Source organism: Epinephelus fuscoguttatus, linkage group LG11, assembly GCF_011397635.1.
Source record: "Epinephelus fuscoguttatus linkage group LG11, E.fuscoguttatus.final_Chr_v1".
NCBI classification, from domain to species: Eukaryota; Metazoa; Chordata; class Actinopteri; order Perciformes; family Serranidae; genus Epinephelus; species Epinephelus fuscoguttatus.
The window spans coordinates 13,652,484-13,676,907 of record NC_064762.1 but is presented as its reverse complement, the minus strand read 5'-3'; the positions used below and the strand labels follow the sequence as shown (position 1 = coordinate 13,676,907).

The 24,424-nt window shown below is 40.9% G+C and overlaps 2 protein-coding genes across 4 annotated transcripts in view; both read left to right on the top strand.

Moving 5' to 3' along the window:
* rps12 (ribosomal protein S12) overlaps window positions 1–24,424 on the top strand; it is a 434,687-nt gene that overhangs the window by 375,381 nt on the left and 34,882 nt on the right. The gene's annotated exons all lie outside the window — the stretch shown is intronic.
* On the top strand, window positions 176–17,564 carry sh3bgrl2 (SH3 domain binding glutamate-rich protein like 2). Its single transcript, XM_049589205.1, has 4 exons — window positions 176–431; window positions 10,272–10,457; window positions 13,325–13,405; window positions 16,887–17,564. The coding sequence occupies exons 1-4, from the start codon at window positions 387–389 to the stop codon at window positions 16,899–16,901; spliced, it is 327 nt and encodes a 108-aa protein (XP_049445162.1). The 5' UTR covers window positions 176–386; the 3' UTR covers window positions 16,902–17,564.

Sequence of the window (24,424 nt, the reverse complement as noted above, 5' to 3'; positions counted from 1 at the left end):
TTTCAAAACTTGTCGTCTCCATCAGTTACTAAGACACAAAAACATGGTAAAATAAGGTCCGGGTTGAAAAATACCAAAGTTTTCCTTTAAATCCCTCCTCGGAACAATCACACTGTTTGACTGTGCTTTTATTTTGAAAGCTCAGACCGGAAGTCCAGTCTTCTATGCTGCCTGAAGCATCAGAGCTGCTGAGAGGAGCTGTGAGCGCCACAGTCACCAGGAGCGCACGCTGTTTTATTATCATGGCTCAGTTTAAATACTGGAGACGCGTGTGTTGCCTCCTCTGAAACACAGCCAGTAGTTCCAGTCTGATATTTTTGGGGAACAAACTGAACCAGCTGCCACCAAACAGTTTGTCGACTGTCGGACAGTAATTTGGGATTAAAATGGTCATCAAGGTTTACATCGCCTCCTCGAGCGGCTCCGTCGCGGTGAGTTTGTTTGCAAATGTGATTTCAGGCTTGTTGACAGTTGTGTATAAAGTGTGTGGGCATGTTACAGAGACATGTGGGAATATTAACAGTGTTTATTGGTGTTATGTAACTGGAGTGTGAGTGCGACTTAAGAGCAGTGAAAGTGATCAGCATCAGTCAGACAGGAAGGCAGGTTGAGATGCGCATTTGTAATTGGCCGAGTGATTTGTTGTGTGTTCTGGGCATGTGCTAATTTAGCCTGGTGCCTATTGTGTTAAGTGCCTTATAAAAAAAACCCTATATATATTTTTAAATTGAAATTGTATGGGGCCTTTTTTATGTAGAAGCTGACAAAATAACAAATTCTTCTCAAACTTATGTGTTTGATTTGCAGACATGAGTGGTCCATTCAAAAAGATAAAGTACTAGTCACACCTTACCATATTAACTATGACCTCAAACATGACATACAGTCAGTGTCTCTGTGTTTGCCTTGTTAGATTCACTCACACAGCAGATATGTGTGTGTGTGTTTCAGAGTGTCTTACCCTTATTTGTGTTGTGAGATGTTAATTTCAACTCCCTCAACTCCTGAGTGATACTAGGGTGGGGTCCGTACAACTGAGCAGCAGCAGCTATTATGCAAAGGGCTTACTGGAAATTTACAGGACATAGATTTATGTCAGTACACTTAATTAGTAGGCCGTTTACTGGGGGTGTTGTGTAGGGTGGAAATGAAAGATCAACAGAAAAGTCCAGCTTCTCAGATGTACTGTTTTTCTCAAGTTCTGTATATGATTGAATATGATTTGGTTCTGGACTGAATGTCAGCACGAAAAAACATCTGATAATGTCACTTTGAGCTCTGAAAAACTACACTATGCCACCATTTTCTGACATTTAACAGACTTATCAGTTAATGGATTAAAGCTGTAGTTGGTCATAGAAATAACTTTTTGTCATATTTGCATGAGACATTACATGAGACGGATAATCTGTGTTCCTCTGCCTCCTCGTAATGTGTCTGATGGCATTATGTTCCTGCGCGTGAACAAAAACAACCAATCAGAGCCGAGGAGTCTTAGATGCAGCTGTCAAGCTTGTCAATCACAATCCGGTCTCACTCTGAAGTCCTCGAAATCCAATCCGATATAATATGCAGCCGGTCCCCGCTTTAGTTTAGTGGTGCTTGGCGACATCAGCGGAAAAGTGGCAGGACAACAACGAAAGTTAAGGTGGCAAAACTAAAGGGGGGTGGATGGGTCCAACAAACACGACTTTCACCAGGGAGAGCTGTGTGTGTCACAGATTAAAAAGCCAAACCTTGTTCTTTTTTTCCTAAACTCAACCATGTGCCTTAGTTGTTAAAGGAAAAAAACGTCAATTCGCATTGTTGTACCAACGTAGTGCTTTTATTTTGAAAGAGACTGTATGTAAACAGTAAATTTCCTGTGAAAACAGAAGTGTAATTTGAAAGAAGGCAATGCATGTAACAGGCAGAACTTGACACGGCATCCCAGAACGTCAACAACCAACGCACCCAGGGTACCTTGCACGTCATATCTGGGCACAGAAAGTCCATGACCAAACATCAACATGTCAAATATCTCGGATATTTTCAGAAATGTATCTAAGTGTACTGTTTAGCTGTAAAATGAGAGCACTTGTAACCCAGCTGCCATGTTGGAAACAGTCGAGCCTAAAACTAAGCTCCGCCCATGAGCCAGAGCAAACCTTCTCATTTCACAGCTAAACAGTACACTGAAATATGATTCTGAAAACATCTGAAGGGACAAGTAGGCAGTGTAGTAACAGAATCCTGATTCATATTTGATCAGGCACAACACTTGGACAATATGCTTTGAAATACAGAGGACCGTTACTCTGTGTTATTTGTGTTTATTTGTCATGTGTATGTATTTGTTTCGTTTATGAATAATATAATTACTTGTTTTGTCTGTTAAGGAGAGAAATACCATTTGTGTTAGAGCTGATTTAAAATTCTAGATGTGAGGTTTTCACCGTAAGCCCCTAAGGGTTTCTTACTTTTCCTTAACAATCCCCGCCCATGTTTATTTTAGTTTGACAGATTGACCGCCGTTCAAGAGCACGATTGCTAGCCACCTTGCTAGCTAACAAACGAACGTTAGCTAGCTTTGTAGTGACTTTTTAACAAAACAAAATGGTCTAAAAAAGCCACTGAGGGGTGAATGGGGGAAATTGTTCCGGATGTGTGTTCTGGGCTGCAATAAACCAACGTCCAGTGCGCTTTATCTTTTTGGATTTGGCGATCCATTTATTCTCAAAACAATACATGCTCACCAAAACACAGAACATACAACAAACGTAATGCTTTTCAACAAGCTTCCACAACGCGGTCAAAAACCCATTCCACACTTGATTCGTATCATATATGCCCTTGACACATGAAAGCTCCACTCGGCGTCCAGTTTAATCGCCGACAAAACGAAATGAATACAAAGAATATTATCGTGCTAACTAGCTTCAGGTACCATGGAATGTGATGTTGTTCGTACATTATCCATTTTCTGACATTTCACGCCTGTCTCCTGACTCACTGCCACCCAGGCCGCATCTGTCATGTGGGACATTTCATATCTTTCATGGCCAATATCATGTATTATCAGGTGGTTAGACACAGCAACAAGCAAAGTCAACCACATATACTTCTTTTCTGTTGGTTGAAGCTGCGACTTTGCCGGTTAAAGTTCAATAAAGTTGAACTCCATGTGATGCAAATTCGCTTTGCCACCACAAGCGAATGTTGTATTTGCTCCATCACTCACACTGAATGGAAGTGAACACGAGGTGAGTATTCGCCAGTGTTAATTTCACTCATGTGTCACCAACTGCGCCCGTTGCAAATGCCATTAGAAGCATCACAAGGAGGAGATTTTTTTCACAGACTATCCTTCCTTGTGTAGTTTTGTGTGGATGTAGTGACACTTTCAACACGTATATGACAAATCATTATGTTTATAAAAGTTACCCATTGTATCTTAAATTTAAAAGAAATACGATAATGAAAACAGTCGTTAGTCGAAGCCCTGTTCCTGTGGTGCCTCCTGGGAGACTACGTCCACATGCCATGGTGAAGGCCCAGCTGATATTGAGTACCAGCAGAAAATCGTCAAACAACACTCCTACGTGAATGCTTCAACCCTTAGGTAATGGGGGAAATGAGTAATATATTTATTTTATCATGCTCCATCTCTAGAAGAGGGCAGCACAATCTCTCAGCGTTTACAAAGGAGTTATTTTTAACTCTATGACACATACATTCAAAACACACACTCTTTCTCTCTCACACACACACACACATGAAGCACAGTCATACACGCTTGAACAGGTCCGCCATTTGGGTCAGCTATCTGAGCGTTGAGCTCATGTGAATGTAATTTACTGGGAATGCTTTTCAATTGGGTTACGTGTGATTGAATGAGGAGGGAAGGTGAGACTGGATCCCTCAGCTGAAACTGAAATGGGTGTGTGTGAGACAGAGATGGAGGGAGACAATAATACTGTGAAAGACAGTGAATTCTGGAGGACAGACAGGTGAAGGACGAGCAGGAGTGTGTGAGCAGACTGAAGGGGAAGCAACAATGAGACCACTTCAGTGTCCCCCCCCCCGTGAAATGAGCAGTTCACAGCTTAACAACAGCAGATTAGTGGGGCGGAAATCATCAGCGCAGAATGAATGAAGTGCAAATTAGGTTACACCCCCCACACAACGCCCCCCACACTCCTCAGTGGATACTCATCAGGTCCAGTCTCGACAATTTTTTTACATTTCATTGCTGTTTTTGTAATTTACTAATGTTTCAGTGATAATAATAAATGTAGTTTTTAATAATTGAAAATAGTCTCCACCATGTGTCCTCACATTATCTAAGGAATTAATTCATACTTAGAAAACGTAAACACTCCTCTGACAAATACTGTGCAATGTAAGTTAACATAGTTTGTAGTGGTATAGCGATACAGCTTGCTGTAGATCCAACAAATAACAAGTTTATATTTTTTAAATGTTTCGATTTTTTGTGTTTCTCAAGATATGTTTTTTTTTGCAAGAGGTGTATTTTGTATATTATTTTCCAAGTACTGTCTTTTCTGTCTATGACTGCAGGATTAGTCTAAAAAAACATGTATTATTTTTGATTTTTTTCTTTTTGTTTTTGTAAAAAAAAAAAAACAACAATTGCTCAAGTGTATTTAATTTATTTTTTTTAATTCAAAATTTTCTTCTTTCTTTAGGTGACTGTAGGATTAATCTAAAAAAAACATGTTATCATTTTTAATTTTTTCTTTTTGTTTTTGTAAAAAAAAATTGCTCAAGTGTATTTAATTTAATTTTTTTAATTTAAAATTTTTAGGTGACTGTAGGATTAATCTAAAAACCAAAATTATAGTTTTGATTTTTTCCCCCTATTTTTTTCTGCTGAGGTGTATTTTATTTTATTTTATTTTATTTTATTTTATTTTATTTATGTATTTATTTGCTATATTGTGTGTCCCTCTGTGTCCATGACTAAAGGATTTTTATTTATTTAAAAAAAGCTTATGATTTATATATTTGTAAATATTTTCTTTTTCTTTTTTTTTGCTCAGGAGAAGTGTATTTAATTTTTTTTTTAATTTAAAAAAATTCTATATTTTAGGTGACTGTAGGATTAATTATAAAAAAAGTTTATAATTTTGATTTTTTTTTTGTTTTGCTCCGGAGAGGTGTATTTTCGTTTTTTTTCTTTTTTCTTTTATAATTTAAAATGTTTCTATTTTTTAGGTAGTGTTACAGCCTATTACAGGTCCAACAAGTAAGAAGTTAATATTTTTAGAATTTTCTTTTTTTATTTTTTTGTGAGCTTTCGCTGCTCAAGTTAGGTGTAATTTTTTTTTCTGTCCCAAGCCCTCTCTTTTTTAAAGTATCTTTCTGTCCGTGACTAAAAGATTTGTCGTTTATTAATTTTAATTTATCTTTTTAATTTTCTCTTCTTCTATCCCAACTCCTCTTTTTCCTAATTTCCTTCCCTGGCCGTGACAAAAGGATTGGTCTTAAAAAACTTAATAATTTAAGCATTTTCTGTATTTTTTTTTTTTTACCTCAGGGTAGGTGTCATTTATTTCTTGTTTTTCTAACCTGTCTCATCTCTTTCTCCATGTACCCCTTCTATCTGTGACTAAAAAAAATAGTTAAAAATAATTAAGTTTATAATTTTGAAATTTTCTGAATTCTTTTGTTTGTTTTTTTGTTTATTTTTTTGCTCAGTAGAGCTGCATTTTATTTCATTTTTTCTATCCCATGCCATCTCTTTCCCAGTGTTCCCTCTCTGTTCGTGACTAAGGGATTAACCTCCACTTAATCCCTACATTTAAGAACGTGCTCTCAAACAATGCATGCATACTCAAACACTGCAATGTGAATGTTTGTTGGGGAGTGCAATTTGTGTATGTGTCTTTAATCGCACAGGCAAACCAAAATCTGAACTCATCCAGCCCCTAACACACACTCTCACTCACCCTCACTGGGGGGGAAGCTCTTTCATTATTTAGGCTCACGCTGCCAGCTTCTCAGCTCAGAGGAAGGTCATGTTATTTGTATCATAGTGGAGAGCAGCAGTGTGATAGGCAGCGTAGACTCAGACCACTGATTCTATATGGAGTGTAACCTTTGACCAAAGTAAACAGACATTTGTTTGCCTTTAAAGATTGAATTTATTGGTGCGATTGATTTACTTTGTTGTGCAAGTCCAGATGAGGCTTACACACAGAGACAATTGTTGTCAGAGAGAAGACGCAACAGATGATCTTGTTTGGGTGTGTTTCTACAATAAACTTCCCAGAACAATCCCCCACTGTCGTCAAGGTTAAACAATAGCTGCATTGTTACGCTTAGCATCAGTTAAATGAAAGACACACATGTCATGTACACACACACAAGCACACAAGGGACGGATATCATGAAACCTGATTGTGTCAGGGTCAGCTTCGAAAAATGTTTCCACAAAATAAAAGCCCCTGTTTATATTTGTTCACACTGTCTTGCCCCCAGATTATTTTGAATAATTACTCCTTTTGTCATGTTAATGAATGCTCAGGCATACAAGCACGGCTGAAAGTGAAATTATTACCGACTCTGCAGTGGTTCCAAAAAGAGGAGCAGCTTCAGTAGTGTGGAATAAACTGTGGCATCCTGAATGTTTTATGAACAGCCCCGGACTTCTCACACTCTTTTAGCAAGTTACAGCTCAGAGGGAACTCATTCAGCGTCCTGTCCTCTCTCGCCGTGCGCACACAAGAGTTTGTGAATTTGTCATAAACCTTTGGTAATGTAAACCTACATGACGCTCACAGCTCAACAAAAAACAACATATGTGTGAACGCAGAGCATAAAGGTCCAGGTGGAAAAAAACTCAGGGACATTTTTTTTTGTATCTTGGAGCTGTTGAAACGTGTAATTTGTGGTTGGTTTTATTTTGTTGAACTATTAATATTGTAACAGAATCCTAATCTCACTCTGAGTTAGGGCCGTTTCATAGTAGACGCAAAGGCACACAGATGCAAACGCATTGGGACACAAAGAGACGCGTTGGCCGCCATGATGCATGCTTGCCTCTCAAAATGTGTTGTCCTTTTTTTTTTTTTATACGAGATGCAGCGACGCGTGTAATACCATGCGTTGCCAGCGGGGGTGATAATTCAAGTGACGTACTTGAAATTAACCACTTTTTGTCATTCACAGACGAAGCAGGTATGAAATATGGCGGGCAAGGAGGAAAAACTTTGCGAACTTGTATGGGCACACCCCTATTTATATGACAGTTCTAGTGCCCTGCACTCTAATAGAATAGCAGTACTAACTAGTTACAGCAATACTAGCTAGCCAGAATGTACCGGTGACTCTGCTACCCCCTATGGTGCGAGCAAAGTATTGCATTTTAAGTGTTGCCTGCGTCGCTTGTGTTCAGTGTGTTGGCTATGAAAGGAAGTGTGTTGCTCTCGTCGCTTGCGTCGACTATGAAACGGCCCTTACTGTTGTTGTTTACAAACTAAAGAAATGAGAGGGAATTTTAATTTTTACTGAATATTTGAAGGCAAACTGTAAAACTATATCACTTATTTTGTTGCAACACCGTTTTCTTAAATTAATTAATACATTTTTAAAACTAATTTGTCATATCGAGAATATCATTATCACAAAAATACCTTGAAATATTGTGATAATATTTTAGGGCCATATCCCCCACTTCTACAAGACTTGGACTATGCAGAGCCCACAAAGTCCTGAAACGTGATATATTTTATTTCGTACACACAAGTTAACTATCTGTTGGGAACACAAGATAAACGTCAGGAGCTCCGTGGGACTGTCTCTGAAGTGTGTTTTCGACTTTCCCTTCCGTGGGAGTTTTCTGTCTTCTAAAAATATCCTTGATTTTTTTTTCCTTCTTCTCTCAGCATTGACAAACACTGTCACACAGTTTCAGTCACACGGAGTGTCCCAGAGCACATACATGAACAATACCACAGGGAGCTGTTGCATCCATCCTGAGACCATGAATGGGAAAGTTTGTTGCATAGTCGTCAGGACGGGCTCCCTCTTGGCTTGGGAGGTGCAAGAGGGCACACAGCTGCAGTCATGGTTGAACTACGTCTACACAAACACTAATTCATTACTTTTATAGAACAGAATGATAATAATAAGTAATTATATATAGAGATGTATGATGGATTTTAGCATATAGTCTCCTCTGAAATCCAGTACACTGTACTGATGTACTATAAGGTGATACTGTACTGTACAGGAGAAGGATGTCAGCACTCCGATTTTAATCATAATCTCCTCCACTAATCAATAATCCTTCTTAATGTCCAGCTGAGTTGCTATATAGTGAATACATACAGCACACTCCACATGTGTGCTCTGGTTCAGTGGGTGTCAGCTTACTGTTTGTCATTGCAGGAGTGTAAGCACCCAGCTGCTTGGCTGAGAGCAATGTGCATACACAGAGGGAAAGCCACACACATATAGTGTCCAGCTCCTTTATGTCCACATACACTGAACAAAAATATAAACGCAACACTTTTGTTTTTGCTCCCATTTTTCATGAGCTGAACTCAAAGATCTAAATCATTTTCTGTACACACAAAAGACCATTTCTCACAAATGTTGTTCACAAATCTGTCTAAAGTCTGTGTTAGTGAGCACTTCTCCTTTGCCGAGATAATCCATCCCACCTCACAGGTGTGGCATATCAAGATGCTGATTAGACAGCATGAATATTGCACAGGTGTGCCTTAGGCTGGCCACAATAAAAGGCCACTCTGAAATGTTCAGTTTGGCTTTATTGAGGGGGTCTGGGGGGGTCAGAAAACCAGTCAGTATCTGGTGTGACCACCATTTGCCTCACGCAGTGCAACACATCTCCTTCTCATAGAGCTGATCAGGTTGTTGATTGTGGCCTGTGGAATGTTGGTCCACTCCTCTTCAATGGCTATGTGAAGTTGCTGGATATTGGCAGGAACTGGAACACGCTGTCGTATAGGCCGATCCAGAGCATTCCAAACATGCTCAGTGGGTGACATGTCCGGTGAGTATGCTGGCCATGCAAGAACTGGGATGTTTTCAGCTTCCAGGAATTGTGTACAGATCCTTGCAACATGGGGCCGTGCATTATCATGCCGTAATATGAGGTGATGGTCGTGGATGAATGGCACAACAATGGGCCTCAGGATCTCGTCACGGTATCTCTGTGCATTCAAAATGCCATCAATAAAATGCGCCTGTGTTCGTTGTCCATAACGTACGCCTGGCCATACCGTAACCCCACCGCCACCGTGGGCCACTCGATCCACAATGTTGACATCAGCAAACCGCTCACCCACACGACGCCACACATGCTGTCTGCCACCTGCCCTGAACAGTGAAAACCGGGATTCATCCGTGAAGAGAACACCTCTCCAACGTGTCAGATGCCATCGAATGTGAGCATTTGCCCACTCAAGTCGGTTACAACGACGAACTGCAGTCAGGTCGAGACCCCGATGAGGATGACGGGCATGCAGATGAGCTTCCCTGACACGGTTTCTGACAGTTTGTGCAGAAATTCTTTGGTTATGCAAACCGATTGTTGCAGCAGCTGTCCGGGTGGCTGGTCTCAGACGATCTTGGAGGTGAACATGCTGGATGTGGAGGTCCTGGGCTGGGATGGTTACACGTGGTCTGTGGTTGTGAGGCTGGTTTGATGTACTGCCAAATTGTCTGGAACGCCTTTGGAGACGGCTTATGGTAGAGAAATGAACATTCAATTCACGGGCAACAGCTCTTATGGACATTCCTGCAGTCAGCATGCCAATTGCATGCTCCCTCAAAACTTGCAACATCTGTGGCATTGTGCTGTGTGATAAAACTGAACATTTCAGAGTGGCCTTTTATTGTAGCCAGCCTAAGGCACACCTGTGCAATAATCATGCTGTCTAATCAGCATCTTGATATGCCACACCTGTGAGGTGGGATGGATTATCTCGGCAAAGGAGAAGTGCTCACTAACACAGATTTAGACAGATTTGTGAACAATATTTGTGAGGAAATGGTCTTTTGTATGTATAGATAATGTTTTAGATCTTTGAGTTCAGCTCATGAAAAATGGGAGCAAAAACAAAAGTGTTGCGTTTATATTTTTGTTCAGTGTACATTAAGGCAATATGAGTTTATGCCTTTGGTCACATTAGCTCATTATTAATGTAACAATTGTCATTTTTATCATAATGTACAACTGTATCCCAAACCATCCCTCCTCCACCCTCTTTCTTCCTTGTGTCCGTTTCGACCTGTCCCAGGTAAAAAAGCACCAGCAGGCAGTGGTGGGTTTCCTGGAGGCCAACCGAATCAGCTTCCAGGAAGTAGACATCACCATGCTGGAGGAGCAGAGGCTCTGGATGTACCGCAACATCCCCAGAGACAAGCAGCCGGAGAAAGGCAACCCACTGCCTCCGCAGATCTTCAACGAGGATCGCTACTGTGGGGTATGATGGATGTTTGTTTGTGTGTGTGATATAATTGGAGACAGTGCTGTGGGAGCTAATTTTAGTTTGTTTACTGGGAGATCTCGGATGTTTAAAGTTTAGGGCCATGTTCTGAAGGGCCATGAGATATAGTCTATAGTCAAACAGTCAAAACATTTATCTACAGCCTGTATTATGTGGCAGGCTGACAAAATATGCAGAAGACATTAAACGAAACATCATTCCGGAGATGAGGATGCAGAGACTGATAGCAACGGACAGATGATTACTGTAAAATTGGTTATCTTTGTGTCACTTTGCATTACATTAACAAGTGGGAGCTTACTGGGCGAGGGCTTCCCGCATCTAAATTGGACAGCAGGCCTGCGTTACGTAAAACTGCATGACGGCAAAATGATGTGTATAATCATGGGTGAGGTCCCTGGACTTAAACTAACAAGTTAGCGCAGGTCTGGATTTGACTTGGAGGAAATTATGAGTTAAGGGTCGGTTCTGTTACTGGACACTGCAGATGTGTCGATTTGCAAAACTAGCTCTGTACAGGACTCTGCTTTAAGATGCATTCACACTGGCACTATTTGGTCCACTTTAAATGAACCCTGGCCCGCTTTCACAGATAGTTCGGTTCCTTTGGAGTGGTGTGAACGCTCATTCTGACTCTGGTGCGGACCATACGAGCGAACCCTGGTCCGCTTGAAAACAGGGGGTCTCGGTTCACTTGCAAGTGAACCCTGGTGCGGTTCGCTTACAGTGGGAAATGCAAACAGACTATCCAGCAGATCAAAGAGAGGAAGTGAACCAAAGAGAGGAAGTGACGTAGAGCGCAGTGCATTTTGGTGTTTGGTGTTTTTGTGGTGACCCGGCTGAAGGGGATGGATTTCCATTTTCAGTCCTGGCCAATCGATGAGCCAGGTTTTCTTCTTCCTCATGCTTTTTTTCTTCCTGGTTAGTGGTCGTTTCGGGCAGTACTGTCCCCAGATGAGCAGCTGTTGTAACTGTGTGAAGTTGTCTAGGCAGTTTGGTCCGCTTTAAAAAGTGCAGTGTGAAATTTTTTGGCATTCCCCGCCCAATCCAACCAAGTCCCCCGGACTATCCTGGTGTGAATGCGCCCTTAAAGTCACAGTGAAATGGTAGTTAGAGCAATTAAATCAAATTTAGAATCATTATTAGGAAATGTAAGCAAAGGTTTTACCAATTGAGATCCAAACACACTCCGTAATTTCGCTCTGTTAGTTTCTACAACCTACAAGCAAGTGTTGTCTCATGTAATGGACAGAGTAAGCTAACTGCCCCAAAGCGCATTTGATTGGATACTTTTTTTGTTGCTAAATTCGAATGACATATCAAAAATATTGTAATTTTAGAGAAGGAGTAAAGAGAGGCATTTTGATAAAAAAAAATAAATATTTTTTTAAATGTATATGAAGCATAAAACAAGAGATTATTGAACAATTAACAGAGGATTGTCATTAATTTTAAAGCTGTAAACCATGAAATTTTATATACATGGCTGTTTGTTAATGCTCACACTGGTTATGTCAGTAGTTCATATCAATGTCACTCAGTACAAGGTTGAGCAGGAGCGAAGCCAGACATAAGCCCCTTTTACACTGACAGAATTTGGCGATTGTTGGGCCGTTTTGCCGGCAAGCTGCGAGCGTTTAGATACACAGAGCCGGATTGGCGAGTTGATCCGAGGTGCCCAATTTTCCGCCTCGTAGTACTGTACTGCCAATGCTGAAAGAGGACTGATTGGGTTTTCCTGCAAATTTGCACAATTCCTATCTAAAAAGGGCTATAGAGACAGACAACCATTCATACTCACATTGAAACCTACGGACAAGTTAGAGTCACCAATTAATCTGCATGTCTTTGGACTGTGGGAGGAAGCTGGAGTACCTGGAGAAAACCCACACTCACATGGGGAGAACATGCAAACTCTGCACAGAAGGGCTCCGGAGGAAGGAGTCCCTGCATTATTCTGGGAAAAACATGATAGTTGCCAAAGGGAAAAAACATCCTGTAGATCCTATATCCCATTTTATATCTACTTTTTCTCTAACTGTCTTCATCATACTGAAGCCGTAGCACAACAAATGTTTAGGATGACTCATTTTCACTCCTCAGACCTCAAAAAAGGAAAAATGGTCTGATGTTACTATTTTTAAGTTACTTAACATAGGTAGGGTAGGAATTTGGCCTAAGGACCATTACTAATCTTGAGACCTAGTTCAGCCATACTGTGCTGGAGTAACAGAATGAATATTTGAAATCTGCTCTGTTTGAATCCATCCCATAATAATCTGGGCTGCTCTGACTGCAAATCAAGGATCCATAGCAAACAGGGTCTTGAGTAATCTGAGTTGAATGTTTGGCCAACAGAACATTTGCTCAATTATTTTAGATTTCATCAGGGAATAGTGAAGCAGGATAAACAACATGGGTCAGAATATTATCTGAATGACGCAAAGTTGAAGGTATTTTTAAAAGCCGAAAACATTCGAGGCTGGAGGCTCCTGACACCACTCCCCTCTCCGCCCCTGAGGTCGAACTACCTACGCTCCTACGCTGGTGAATGAGTTTGACCAGTTAGTGCTGGCCAGTTTGTGTCCTTCGCTGAGTTTGCACGCCACTTTGTAATCCCGCCTTAATCCAGTTTCACGGATGGGGCGGATTATCTGCTCTGCCTGCCGTCACTCTCACTGGCCAAGGTAATCCAACATTACTCTGCAATGTCATGGCCACTATATTATATTAAAAGCAGACATGCTGGGATCTTTTGGCAGCGATGTTTACAACCATGTTTCAGATTTACACATTATGTAACATCCTCTTTTTTTTGTCCCCCCCACCCCCTCTCTCTTTAGGACTATGAAGACTTCTTCCAGTCAAAGGAGGACAACACTGTGTTTGCATTCCTTGGGCTCAGCTCCCAACCCTCAGTGAAAGTAAGGGAGAGTATACAGGCATTTGAAGACACACACACACACTGCTGTCTCCGTGGTGTAAATCACACAGCCAGCAAGGTTTGCTGTCAGTCTCGACTTCCTCAAACGCTGAACGCAGCGCCGTCTCTTCAGAGTGCTGGATCAGCAGCTCTACTTTCTGCAAGTTGCGTCTGAACAGTGTGATCGATGACTTATTGGTATTTCATGCACATCATATTTTTTTTTGGTAGGAAAAAAGAGAAGTCGACATCAAATCTTATACATTTAGATTCAGTTCCTCGTCTCCTCCCATCAGTTTGTTTTATATCGAGATTTATCTGCTGCAAGTCCCAGAGATCCTCTTAGAATTTAGATAATCATAGTTCCCACATCAGCCAGTGGACAGAGTTAATCTCAATGCTCAGACGACGAGGAAAACAAATACAAAATATCTCTCATCTTCATACTGGAATTGGACTCGGATCACATCTGTGCTGGTGAAAGAACATTTCAGGGACCGTTCGATGATCCACTCAGCTAACATCAAAGGAGCTTATTTCCATTCATCACTAAGGAGCATTTATTCGATTTTCCTGCAGTCGCATCCCTTTTCAGCCTCTCCTCTAGAGGTTGATTAGATAACTGAGTTAAAAGAGATCTGATTACACCGGCAGGATATTGCAGAAACATTCACCGTGGACATGATTCATAGATGTCTGGCTGTATAGTAGGGATGTACCCGAGGCTGAATATGATATTTGGGAAAGCACAAATAATGTGATGGAAACAGATGTTGATTCTACCTGAAGTGCTCATTGTTATCACTGTGATCATATCATTATCTATGACCACAAAATAAAAATGCACAGTCTGTTTGCATTTATTTCATGGCTATTTTAAGTCAGTGATTTCTTTTTGAAATGTTAGACAATACTTGTTGAAAACATGCGAAAAGACTGGGTACTGTATAGTACTGAAATGTTGAGTGAGACCGTTAAACTGTTTTTCACTGTTTCTTTGTCCAGGATTTTCTGGGCAGGTCTGAAATCATGGCTTGATGACACACTGGAGCCATCCTTAAAGGGATAGTGCACCCAAAAATGGAAATTCAGCCATTATCTACTCACCCATATGCCGAGGGAGGCTCAGGTAAAGTTTTAGAGTCCTCACAACACTTGCGGAGATCCAAGGGGAGAGTGGGTAGCTGCACAACTCCACCTAATGCCGTCTGGGTGCTCCAGATTAAAATGTCCAAAAACACATAATTGAAACCACAGAATATCTCCATACTGCTCGTCTGTAGTGATCCAAGTGTCCTGAAGCCCCAACATAAAAAGTTGTTTGGAAAAATGTCATTTGAACTCATTAGCCATGTTTCCATCAGCCTGTTTAGATGCGCATCTAGAAGTATCGCATCAGAAAATTATGAAGGAAACGCCAAAGATCAAATTAAAATCCCCTGATTCGCACAAACTAAAATACGTTCGCTTTAGCCGGGTTTTGGTTGATTAGAAAAAATGTTGATTCGCAAAACGGGGGATGGAAACAGTTATGTTCAAATTAAGTCTGACATAGCACACCTCTCTCCATGGTGATATACACACTCCGGGTCGGGAAGGCAGTAATGCAAAACGTAGAAGAAGAATGCGAGACTTGTTTTGTTTCTGATTCTGCGGAAAACTCGCATAAGTTTGTAGTTTTCACCAAAGTCTGTATATTTAATGGAAGCACACAGGATTCATATTTTTTTTAATGCACATTTCCCAATGATTCGAATCACTTTTGGATGGAAACATAGCTAATGAGGCTAAAACAGAGTTCAAATGATGTTTTTCCAAACAACTTTTTATGTTGGGGCTTCAGGACACTTGGATCACTACGGACGAGCAGTATGGAAATATTTTGTGGTTTCAATTATGCGTTTTTTGGATGTTTTAATCTGGGGTGGCCAGCCTGCATTAGGTGGAGTTGTGCTGCTACCTCCTCTCCCCTTGGATCTCCGCAAGTGTTGTGAGGACTCTAAAACTTCACCTGAGCCTCCCTCAGCATATGGGTGAGTAGATAATGGCTGAATTTCCATTTTTGGGTGCACTATCCCTTTAAGATAACCCCTCCCCAACTATATAAATCTGCATTACTACTAATGTGAAAGTGAGTTGTTTCATTCGGCCCCCAGAGAGTTTGTTGCGTTCCACGAGCTCTCTGAGCTATTTTAGTCTGTTAAATGCCACAATCATAAAACAAGCAAAATAGCTGTCACTAACGCACCTTTCAGTCTTTCAGCCCAAATCAGCTACCCAGCTCACCTGCAGTTATTGTTTACTGCTGATACTGCTGTGTGCGTTGTACTAACGTTAGCTGCTGAATGAGAGGCTGTTGGCGTGCAGCTGCCCTCTCATTATTCGGTTCAGAGGGTGAGCGCTGTGCTATTATTGAATGTGTGTGCTACTGTGTTAGCTGCTAACGAGAGTCTGACGATGCCCAGGTGGTTGTTCTTCAGCTCAGGGGTCGTGTATGTTACTCCTGTGCTACTGAGTTAGCTGCTAATAAGAGTCTGTCACTAACGTTGGCTGCAAATGAGAGTCTGACGATGCCCAGGTGGTTGTTCTTCAGCTCGGGGGTCGTGTATGTTACTCCTGTGCTACTGAGTTAGCTGCTAATAAGAGTCTGTCGCTAACGTTAGCTGCTAACGAGAGTCTGTCGCTTCACATTAGCTTGTTTTTTAGATTAGGAGGTGTGTATGTTACTATGCTACTGAGTAAGCTGGTAACAAGAGTGTATTTTCTCGTCACTTATCTGTGGCTTGAGCTTCAGCTCAGCTCCTTCGGCAGACATGCCCCCAGCATTTCATTGAAAGAATACTGCACATTTTTCACAGCTTTGAAACCTAATTTTATATATATTAATTTTTTAATCATTCTAATTTGGCTTGGTGGTTAAAATACATTTTCTTTTTTAAAAATAATGACCTATTTATTTATTTATTTATTTATTTATTAAAAATACAATGACTCATTCATATATTCATTCATCTTATATTTACAGTTATTTATATTACTATATATTATATATATAGTAATATATATATATATATATATATTTATAATACTTCCTCATTTATTTATTTCAGGATTTATACACATATAGACAGTTCATAAAACTTAGTTTACTTAAAATAAAAAATAAGACAGTGAGAGATATGAAAAGTACAGTGCGATGATGAGGAAATACATGTCATAGTTAATTATGCCATTATTGAAGCAATTTTGGTGCTTGAAAGCACAACAGTTGCATTGTCAGTGAATAATAGTTAGAAAATGTGTCCTAATTTAACAGGACTCTTGGTATAAATCACCCACTTCTGGTCTTTTAACGGAATACAGATAAAATATTTTTTTTAGTTGAGCAGATACAGATAATGACGTCTCTGTAAATCTTGTAAATCTAACAGATGAATGTTAATGATTGTTTAATCTCTGTACCCTTTCCCCCCTCTCTCTAGGATTCTGAGTCATAGCCTGGATCAAACTGCTGGTATGTAACGTCCAGGGAACCTCAAGATACGAGGACAAAAACTGCATTATTTCCCATGTTCTTCCTCCTACGACGACGACAGCACGTTGCCAAACATCAGACCCTACGGATTTCACCCAGTATGACCTCTCCTGACTCTTTAAACAACATTCCACCATCACTTAAAGAAGTGTCTGATTCTCAAAAGAGACTTGATCTCAGAAGGAGGGGACTGACTTTATGATGGATACAATTGTGTTTCCTTTTCTTGTTTAGCACACACTGTGGTCGGCGGCAAACACTGTCAGTAGCATAGATTCTGTGCACACTAGATGTAGCAGCTTAAGCATCAGTAGACGAGTAAGTTTAGGTCAATCTGAAATGCAGTGGATGGGGAAAGAACTGGTTGGGTGCAGCAGTGCAGCACAAGTCACCTGAATACACACCCGCGTTGCGTGTGTATGCCTTAGTGTGTGTGCATGTGTGTGTCTCAGTCAGCAGCTGTTAATGAAGGCTGCGTTAAGTGATGGGACCTGAGAGGCGGCACTTAATGCAACCTGAAACAACCCGAGGTCTAGCCATTATGTCTGGCTGTGTGTGTGTGTGTGTGTGTGTGTGTGTGTGTGTGTGTGTGTGTGTGTGTGTGTGTGTGTGTGTGCGCGCTTCAGCAGAGGTGACGGTGACACTGCAGTTTGCCACAGCAGATGAGACCAAATGCTAAGAATCTAAAAACATATGAGGGATATACATGATACTCAGAATCATTGCCAGCATTTAAAGGGACAGTTCACCCCCAAAATCAAAAATACATACTTTTCCTCTTACCTGTAGTGCTATTAATTAGTCCAGATTGTTTTGGTGTGGGTTGCAGAGTGTCAGAAATATATGATTATAGGTTTATGCAAGTAGAGTTACTGTGGTCAGACATTAGGAAAAGAAACATGATGACAATGCACCTTAAAATTACTCGGAGCTCAGTCAAAGGTTCCACTTTTGAACTCTGGTTTCCAGGGGAATATCCTGTGATTTGCGATCCTCCCACCACCCCAACCTGTCTCTTTATAAGGACTGTTCCCATCTTTACTCCCTTCAGCCCATGTGGTCATGTGATCGCCGCCTTCCCATAATGACAATGGATATGTACAACTTTTGGTGCATTACTTATCGTAGGAAAATTCCATTATATCAGGAACAGCCTGATATAATGGAATTAGATGGCACTCGGCTTGTGGTGCTGAAATCACCAAAAAATAAATTTGAAAAACTCAACAGCACTGTCTCTTTGCAGAAACCATTACCTGATAACTCAAAATAATCCACATACCTTGTGTGACTAGTTTCATGTAGGAACTATTTTCTCTGGACCAAACCACATCTGCCAACCTTATCATCGCGCAGAATGAAGCATTCATCTACTGCTAGCTCACCTAGCACCGCTGAGCTAGCTAACATTACAGCTCAGCTGAGGAGGACGACATTAATGTTTACATCTCGCGCTGTCAGGAGCATGAAACTCTTGTCCATGAGTAGATGCACTCTTCCTTCTGCGTGGTGATTGTGGGGTGTAGTTCAGTAGTAAGAAAATAGTTCCCACATGAAACTGCTCACAACAAGGTCTGTGGATTATCTTGAGTAACCGGGTCATGATTTCTGGAAAGAGACATTGCTGTTGATGTTTCTCAAATGTATGTTTTTGGTGCTTTGAGCACCACAAGCTGAGTGCCATCTAGTTCCATTATACTGGAAAAGGCAGACATCTCTACGGCTGATATCTCCAACACTCCACAACTGACACCCAAACTATCTAGACTGATAATCAGCACTACAGGTAAGAGGAGAAATACGTACTTTTGATTTTATGGTGAACCATCTCTTTAAGTTTGTAGCCACTGTCAAATAAAACAGATGTTCTTCTATCATTCCACTGCCAACTAGTTTAATTAAAAGACGAGGTGGCTGTTATTCTCTATCTTTTTCTAGCTGTCTACAAATCAAAAAAGATGACCAAAGCCAACAATGTGTTAGTCTGCTTTTCAGTACATTCTGATACAAGTTCTCAGCCCATTTGTCCCTACTTAAGGTGAAATACTTTAAAACAGGTTTCAAATATACAGTTTCATTTATTTAAAGGCCAAGTTGTTACCTAAAACAGCTGGGCATTGTAGTTTTTAGCAAAAATGAGTAAATAGCGCATTTGGCGGGACTATTTTAAGACTTGGATTAACACACATTTGATCCTCTAAGTATTTACAGCAGCAGGACAGTGTTTGTCGGATTGACTCAATGTTAAACTATTGTGCCCAGGTTCATTATAATGACAGAACATGTCACCCAGTGCAACAGTGCGGCTCATTCATGTGTTTTTGATAGTTCTTGGACAACAGTGGAGCCCTGTGGCACAGAGGAGTAAGATATCAAGCTCTGGCTGCACAGACAATTTGTCAGTCGGATCAATTTATTGTTGGTTTTGGTCTTTTCATGGGATTTGTTGATAACATGAAAAATATTGCCAGCGCCATCCTCTAATCCAGACAGCTATAGACAAAGCGTGGTTGCAATCAGGGTCGCATGAATACACTTCACAGATTATTACTCCAAGTCTTATCAGACAGGGGACAGGAGATAAGATATCAGAGATAGTGGCAAAGCTCTGCACAGACAGACCTAGACTTCCCCTTCTCTCCATATTACCAAATGTCTGAGATGTGAGCAGACTGCCCTCTGTGTGTTTAAAATATTATGAAATGAAAACAGGTTGACACATCATGACCAACTCATAGTCCTGTCATCCAGTGTGTATTCTGTGGTCTCCGTCCCTGACACCAGCACTAAGCATTTTCTCCTCACCTCTCCCATCCTTATTAAATTATCACGGGTGGGTGGTCGACTAATTCCTTTATGTTCACACATGAAGGACACACAAGCACATGCACCCTCACTTGCCATTCCTCTCTAAATGTCGTGCCATCATGTGAAAGGTTGTCATTTTTATTTAAGATCATGTGGGGGACATAAAAGTTTATCCGTCACTGTCGACACTACATTCCTATTTGCTAAGGTGTATCCTCATGTATCGTGAAATCATGTGAATATTTGTGGATGTAAACTGCATAAATGTACTTTATGTTACACACCTCTCTGCCCATGACTCTGTTGTGCTTAACTGTTTTGTATTTTTCTGTTTATGAGATACTCAGTGATACTTTACAGTGTTAAAGCAGATTACAGTTTTTTAAGTTAATCTGCCTCAGTGTTTTTCACGTGTTCATGAAAGACTCAGGGGTGCACCGTCAGGAGATGCAAACCCGGCAAATGTTTGGAGCCTAATAAACTTACCATTAAAGGTCTATACAGTTACGTATGTGTACGAACACGAGGCAAGTCCATTCATTCCAATGGGAATCTCCGTGATATCCAATGAACCTGTGAAACTCCTCCCCTCTGGAATTTGCCCCAAGTACATTAACAAATTTGAATTTTTGCAGTGGATTTCGGACAGACGGTATGACAGAGTGCTAGTTTTGCTATCAGGCTGTTAACAGGCTATTTTCTTCAGTTCAGCCCATGTTGGTCATCAGGTGAGTTTGTCTGATCAGAAAAAACTTGTTTATCTAGTTTCAGGACATTTGAATCTGAGGAACGTTATTCTGCTAAAACATGGTTATACATTATATACAGTACAGTCAGATTGTCATTACCACATGTACCAGGCAGGTCCTGTTTCTGTGCTGGTAATGTTCCAAGCGCTTCTCTCCCCCATGGCTACAGGTAGTTTCTATCAGGTTTCTATTCATCAATAAAGAAATGCACTTCCTTGCGTTGGACACTAGAGGCATCATCCATATATTGACGGCTCTACAGACACCAGTCACATAATGGGGCTTAAGTGGGGCCTGTTCTAGCTACAGTACAACAGCTGGATTAGTTGGGACATTTGTTAGGTCTTACCGTCAGCACAATAAAAACGAGCATACGTCTCTGGTCACCAGAAATGAAAGAAAAAACAAGAGGAAGAGGAAAAACAACACCATTGTTGGGGGACCTCAGTGGGCTTCTTTGCCTGGGAACCCCCTCTCCAGATTCTAGGAATGCCACCTGTAATATTACTACAAAGAAAGTTGGCCTTAAAAAGCAATAAAAGTGGTACCCACTTTTTTCTTTGCATATTTATATCAGACTATAAAAACGATTGACATCTTTGTCTTGGAGGTATCGGTCTGAAGCCTCTTTGTTGTGGTGGTGGGGAGGGCTTTTTTTGCGATGCAGAAAACCCAAATTGCCAACTGAAAACAAATGTTTGTGTTGCTTGTGTAGTATTAGACCTACAGAGTCAGAATAAACTCAGTGGATGAAGATCACTACCTCTTGGATCCACCTTTGTGCAGTGACTGGGACTGGAAAAGACAAATGGTCTCCAATACAGACTCCAGAGACAGGTGAGGTAGAAAAGACAGTCAAGCAGAGAACACCGTGAAACTTTAATAGTAGCCCGGGCTACTATTTGCTTAAATCACTGAAATCAACAGTCCCATATTTGGGACAGGCCTTTAATTCCTTTCACAGCAAAGATGGGAAATATAATCAAATTGTTTATTTAAACCAGTATGACTATTGTTTGTATAAAAATTACATTTCAGATAATATATCAGTTATGAATCATTAATATGCTCTAGCTGCAACAGACAACACATCAGAGAGAGTTATGGCACTCGAGGATTTAGACACCTGGCATACAGACACAACACCCTTTTAGATTCTTTTGATCTGAGGACTCTTATAGACTTAAGAATTACGAATAACTTACAGGGTAATCAAGGAATTGACACATGACAATTCACATGACTTTAGGACAGCCAACAAACTGGATTTATACAGGAACTGCTTGGCAACCAGACCAGGCCTCTAATTGAGACGGGCCTTTATTTGTCAAAATGTGTAGCTACGCCAGGCTAATAAAAGGGACTGGGTGTTTAATGGAAGATTCACGGTAAGTCCGAAGAGATCACTGTACATAAAAGGGCGAACTAAAGGTTATGGTATGGATAAGTATTTCTTATCCAATTACTCGATTATTTGATGGATTAATTGGTAGAATACTGGATAACTGAAATTATTGATAGCTACAACCCTATTAAAAACACTGAACACCTGCACCTCCCCAAATAAAGCAACAGCCTTAAATCTGTTTTGACCACTTTTAAAAAGTTGCTTGTTTTTCAAAGCCGTTCATAACTTAGTGCTGCCTCTACTGGCAGGAGCTGGACTACTAAAATGTAAGAAATGTAGCAGCTGTGTTTTTTTCCGAGATTATCTCTTGCTAGTTGTCACTTTGATCTGTTCCTCTTTGAAGTTGCCTGTGCTTGGACCATCCTGTTTGTGACATAGTGCACCCTACCCCGGATGAGTTGTAATGTCATTTCCCATCAGAGAATGATGCAAATCGCTGTGTCGGTAATGATTTACCCAGACATCAATATGTGTTTAACCTGCTGTCCAAACCTCAGGATCCTCAGTTCTGTCATTAGTGAATACTGATAGAAGACCGAGGTCACTGCTTCACTACTGTTAGAGCCTCTGGCTGTGCTGCTGCTCTGTTGTCTAGAATAGGGGTTCCCAAACTTTTCCATGCCAAGGCCAAGTAGCATTATCTCTTGGCCAGGCCCCCTCTTTTACAAGATGTCTTTAGAAACTCATTGACAATGCTACAGCACACGTAGTCCATTCCAGGACAGTAGCTTGCTGCAAGACTGTGGCTGACTGCCTGGACAGATGTTTTTCCTTCTGCTTTTATAAGCTGCTGACTGTTCTTTCTGCCTATGCTGGATGTTTCTGTTTCAAAGTGACGCTGAAGTTTACAGTTCCAAATACTCGTTTGAGAGTCTCAAGGCAGAGAACTCATCTGGGGCATAGCCATTCGTCTTGTGCAGGAGGAAGCGTGCATCTACTGCTAGCTCACTGAGCACCACTGAGCCAACCGAGGAGGATGCCAGTAATGTTTATGTCTTGCGTTGTCAGGAGCGTGAGGCTCTCATCCATGAGTAGATGCACGCTTCCTTCTGCATGGTGATACAGCTCACTGGTGTTAAGTGAACTATCAGTAGATTCTGTGCAGTGATATGGTTCTCGGGTGTAGTTTGGTAGAAAAAGTTCCTTCATGAAACTGCTCACAACAAGGTCTGTGGATTATCCTGAGTAATTTTGATTTCTGGAAAAAGACATTGCTGTTGAGTACTTCAGATGTATTTTTTGGCACCTTTGTGCACCACAAGCCGAGTGCCGTCTATATCTGTCATAATTGAGTGAAGGCAGACTTTGAAGTTGTCAAAATCCGATGCTCGGGCAGTGACTTACGGCATCAGACATTGATGAAAAAGACATCCTTTAACGTTGGCATGATACGGGGCCTATTGCCATTATAGTTTAGCAGTACTTGGCGGCGTTGGGGAAACGTGGTGGGACAGGAACTAAAGTTGAGGTGGCGAAGGTCAGCATAGGGCGGACTGGAGGGGTGGTGGATGGGTCCAACACACAATGCCCTTCACCCGGGAGAGCAGTGTTTGCGTCCTGTAAGATTATAAAGCCAAGCCCTGTTCTTCCTTCCTAAACCTAACCATGTGCGAGAGTTGTTGAAGGAAAACAAACAATTTGCGTTGTTGTATTGATGTGGGGCGTTTCTTTTGAAAGAGACTGTATGTAAACGGTAAATTTCCTGTGATAACAGAAGTGTATCAAGAAGACAATGTATGCAACAGGCAGAACTTGACACGGCGTCCCAGAATGTCAACAACCATTGACCCAGGGTACCTTTCACGTCGTATCTGGACGTGGAATGTCCACGTCCAAAAGTCGATATGTGACGAGGTCGGAGACAGAATGTGCTGCCATGGCCGATTTCTCCAACTCCAAACTGATGAACAGTACTATGGGTAAGAGGAAAAACATCTATTTTTGGCTTTAGTGATGAACTTTCAGTAAGTTTGTGAGCATGGGCGTGATGTATGTGAAATACTGTGACAAAAGTGCAGCATCAAGAGGAAGTTTGAGGTGTGGCTCCTTTCCAAAATGGTGACATGTGCAGCAATAACAGGAGGCAAATTAAGGAAACTGTGTGCAAACAGATGGCAAAACCAGGCGACCTAAAATGCTGAATAAACAAATTGGTTAACAAGACAGTTATGCAATATCCGAGTAGCTTTGTTGTTAGAAAAAAAAAAAACATTTATAACATTCCACCACATCCATAGAAACAAATTAAAACAGATGGGGATAACCATGGCCAACAGATGACATACGAGTTAATCTCCTCATTGTGCATGCAATTTATTTTATTATATTAGTTCAACAGGGACGGTGCTTACTGATTAATAGGAAAAATATATATAAATGAGTTAGCCCAAATGCCAGATGTCAAAAAGCTAGCCTCAAAATAGAATAACACCACATGTCCTGCAAAATTCATATACATAACATAAATAACATATGCACAAATTAGTACAGTAAACATCCACCAATAAATAATGCCACAGT

Bases quoted from the DNA above. Each gene is read 5' to 3' on its own strand.
- sh3bgrl2 (XM_049589205.1), top strand. From the start codon at position 387: ATGGTCATCAAGGTTTACATCGCCTCCTCGAGCGGCTCCGTCGCG. The intron at 432-10,271 runs GTGAGTTTGTTT...GACCTGTCCCAG, and splicing joins CCTCGAGCGGCTCCGTCGCG to GTAAAAAAGCACCAGCAGGC. The intron at 10,458-13,324 runs GTATGATGGATG...CTCTCTCTTTAG, and splicing joins ACGAGGATCGCTACTGTGGG to GACTATGAAGACTTCTTCCA.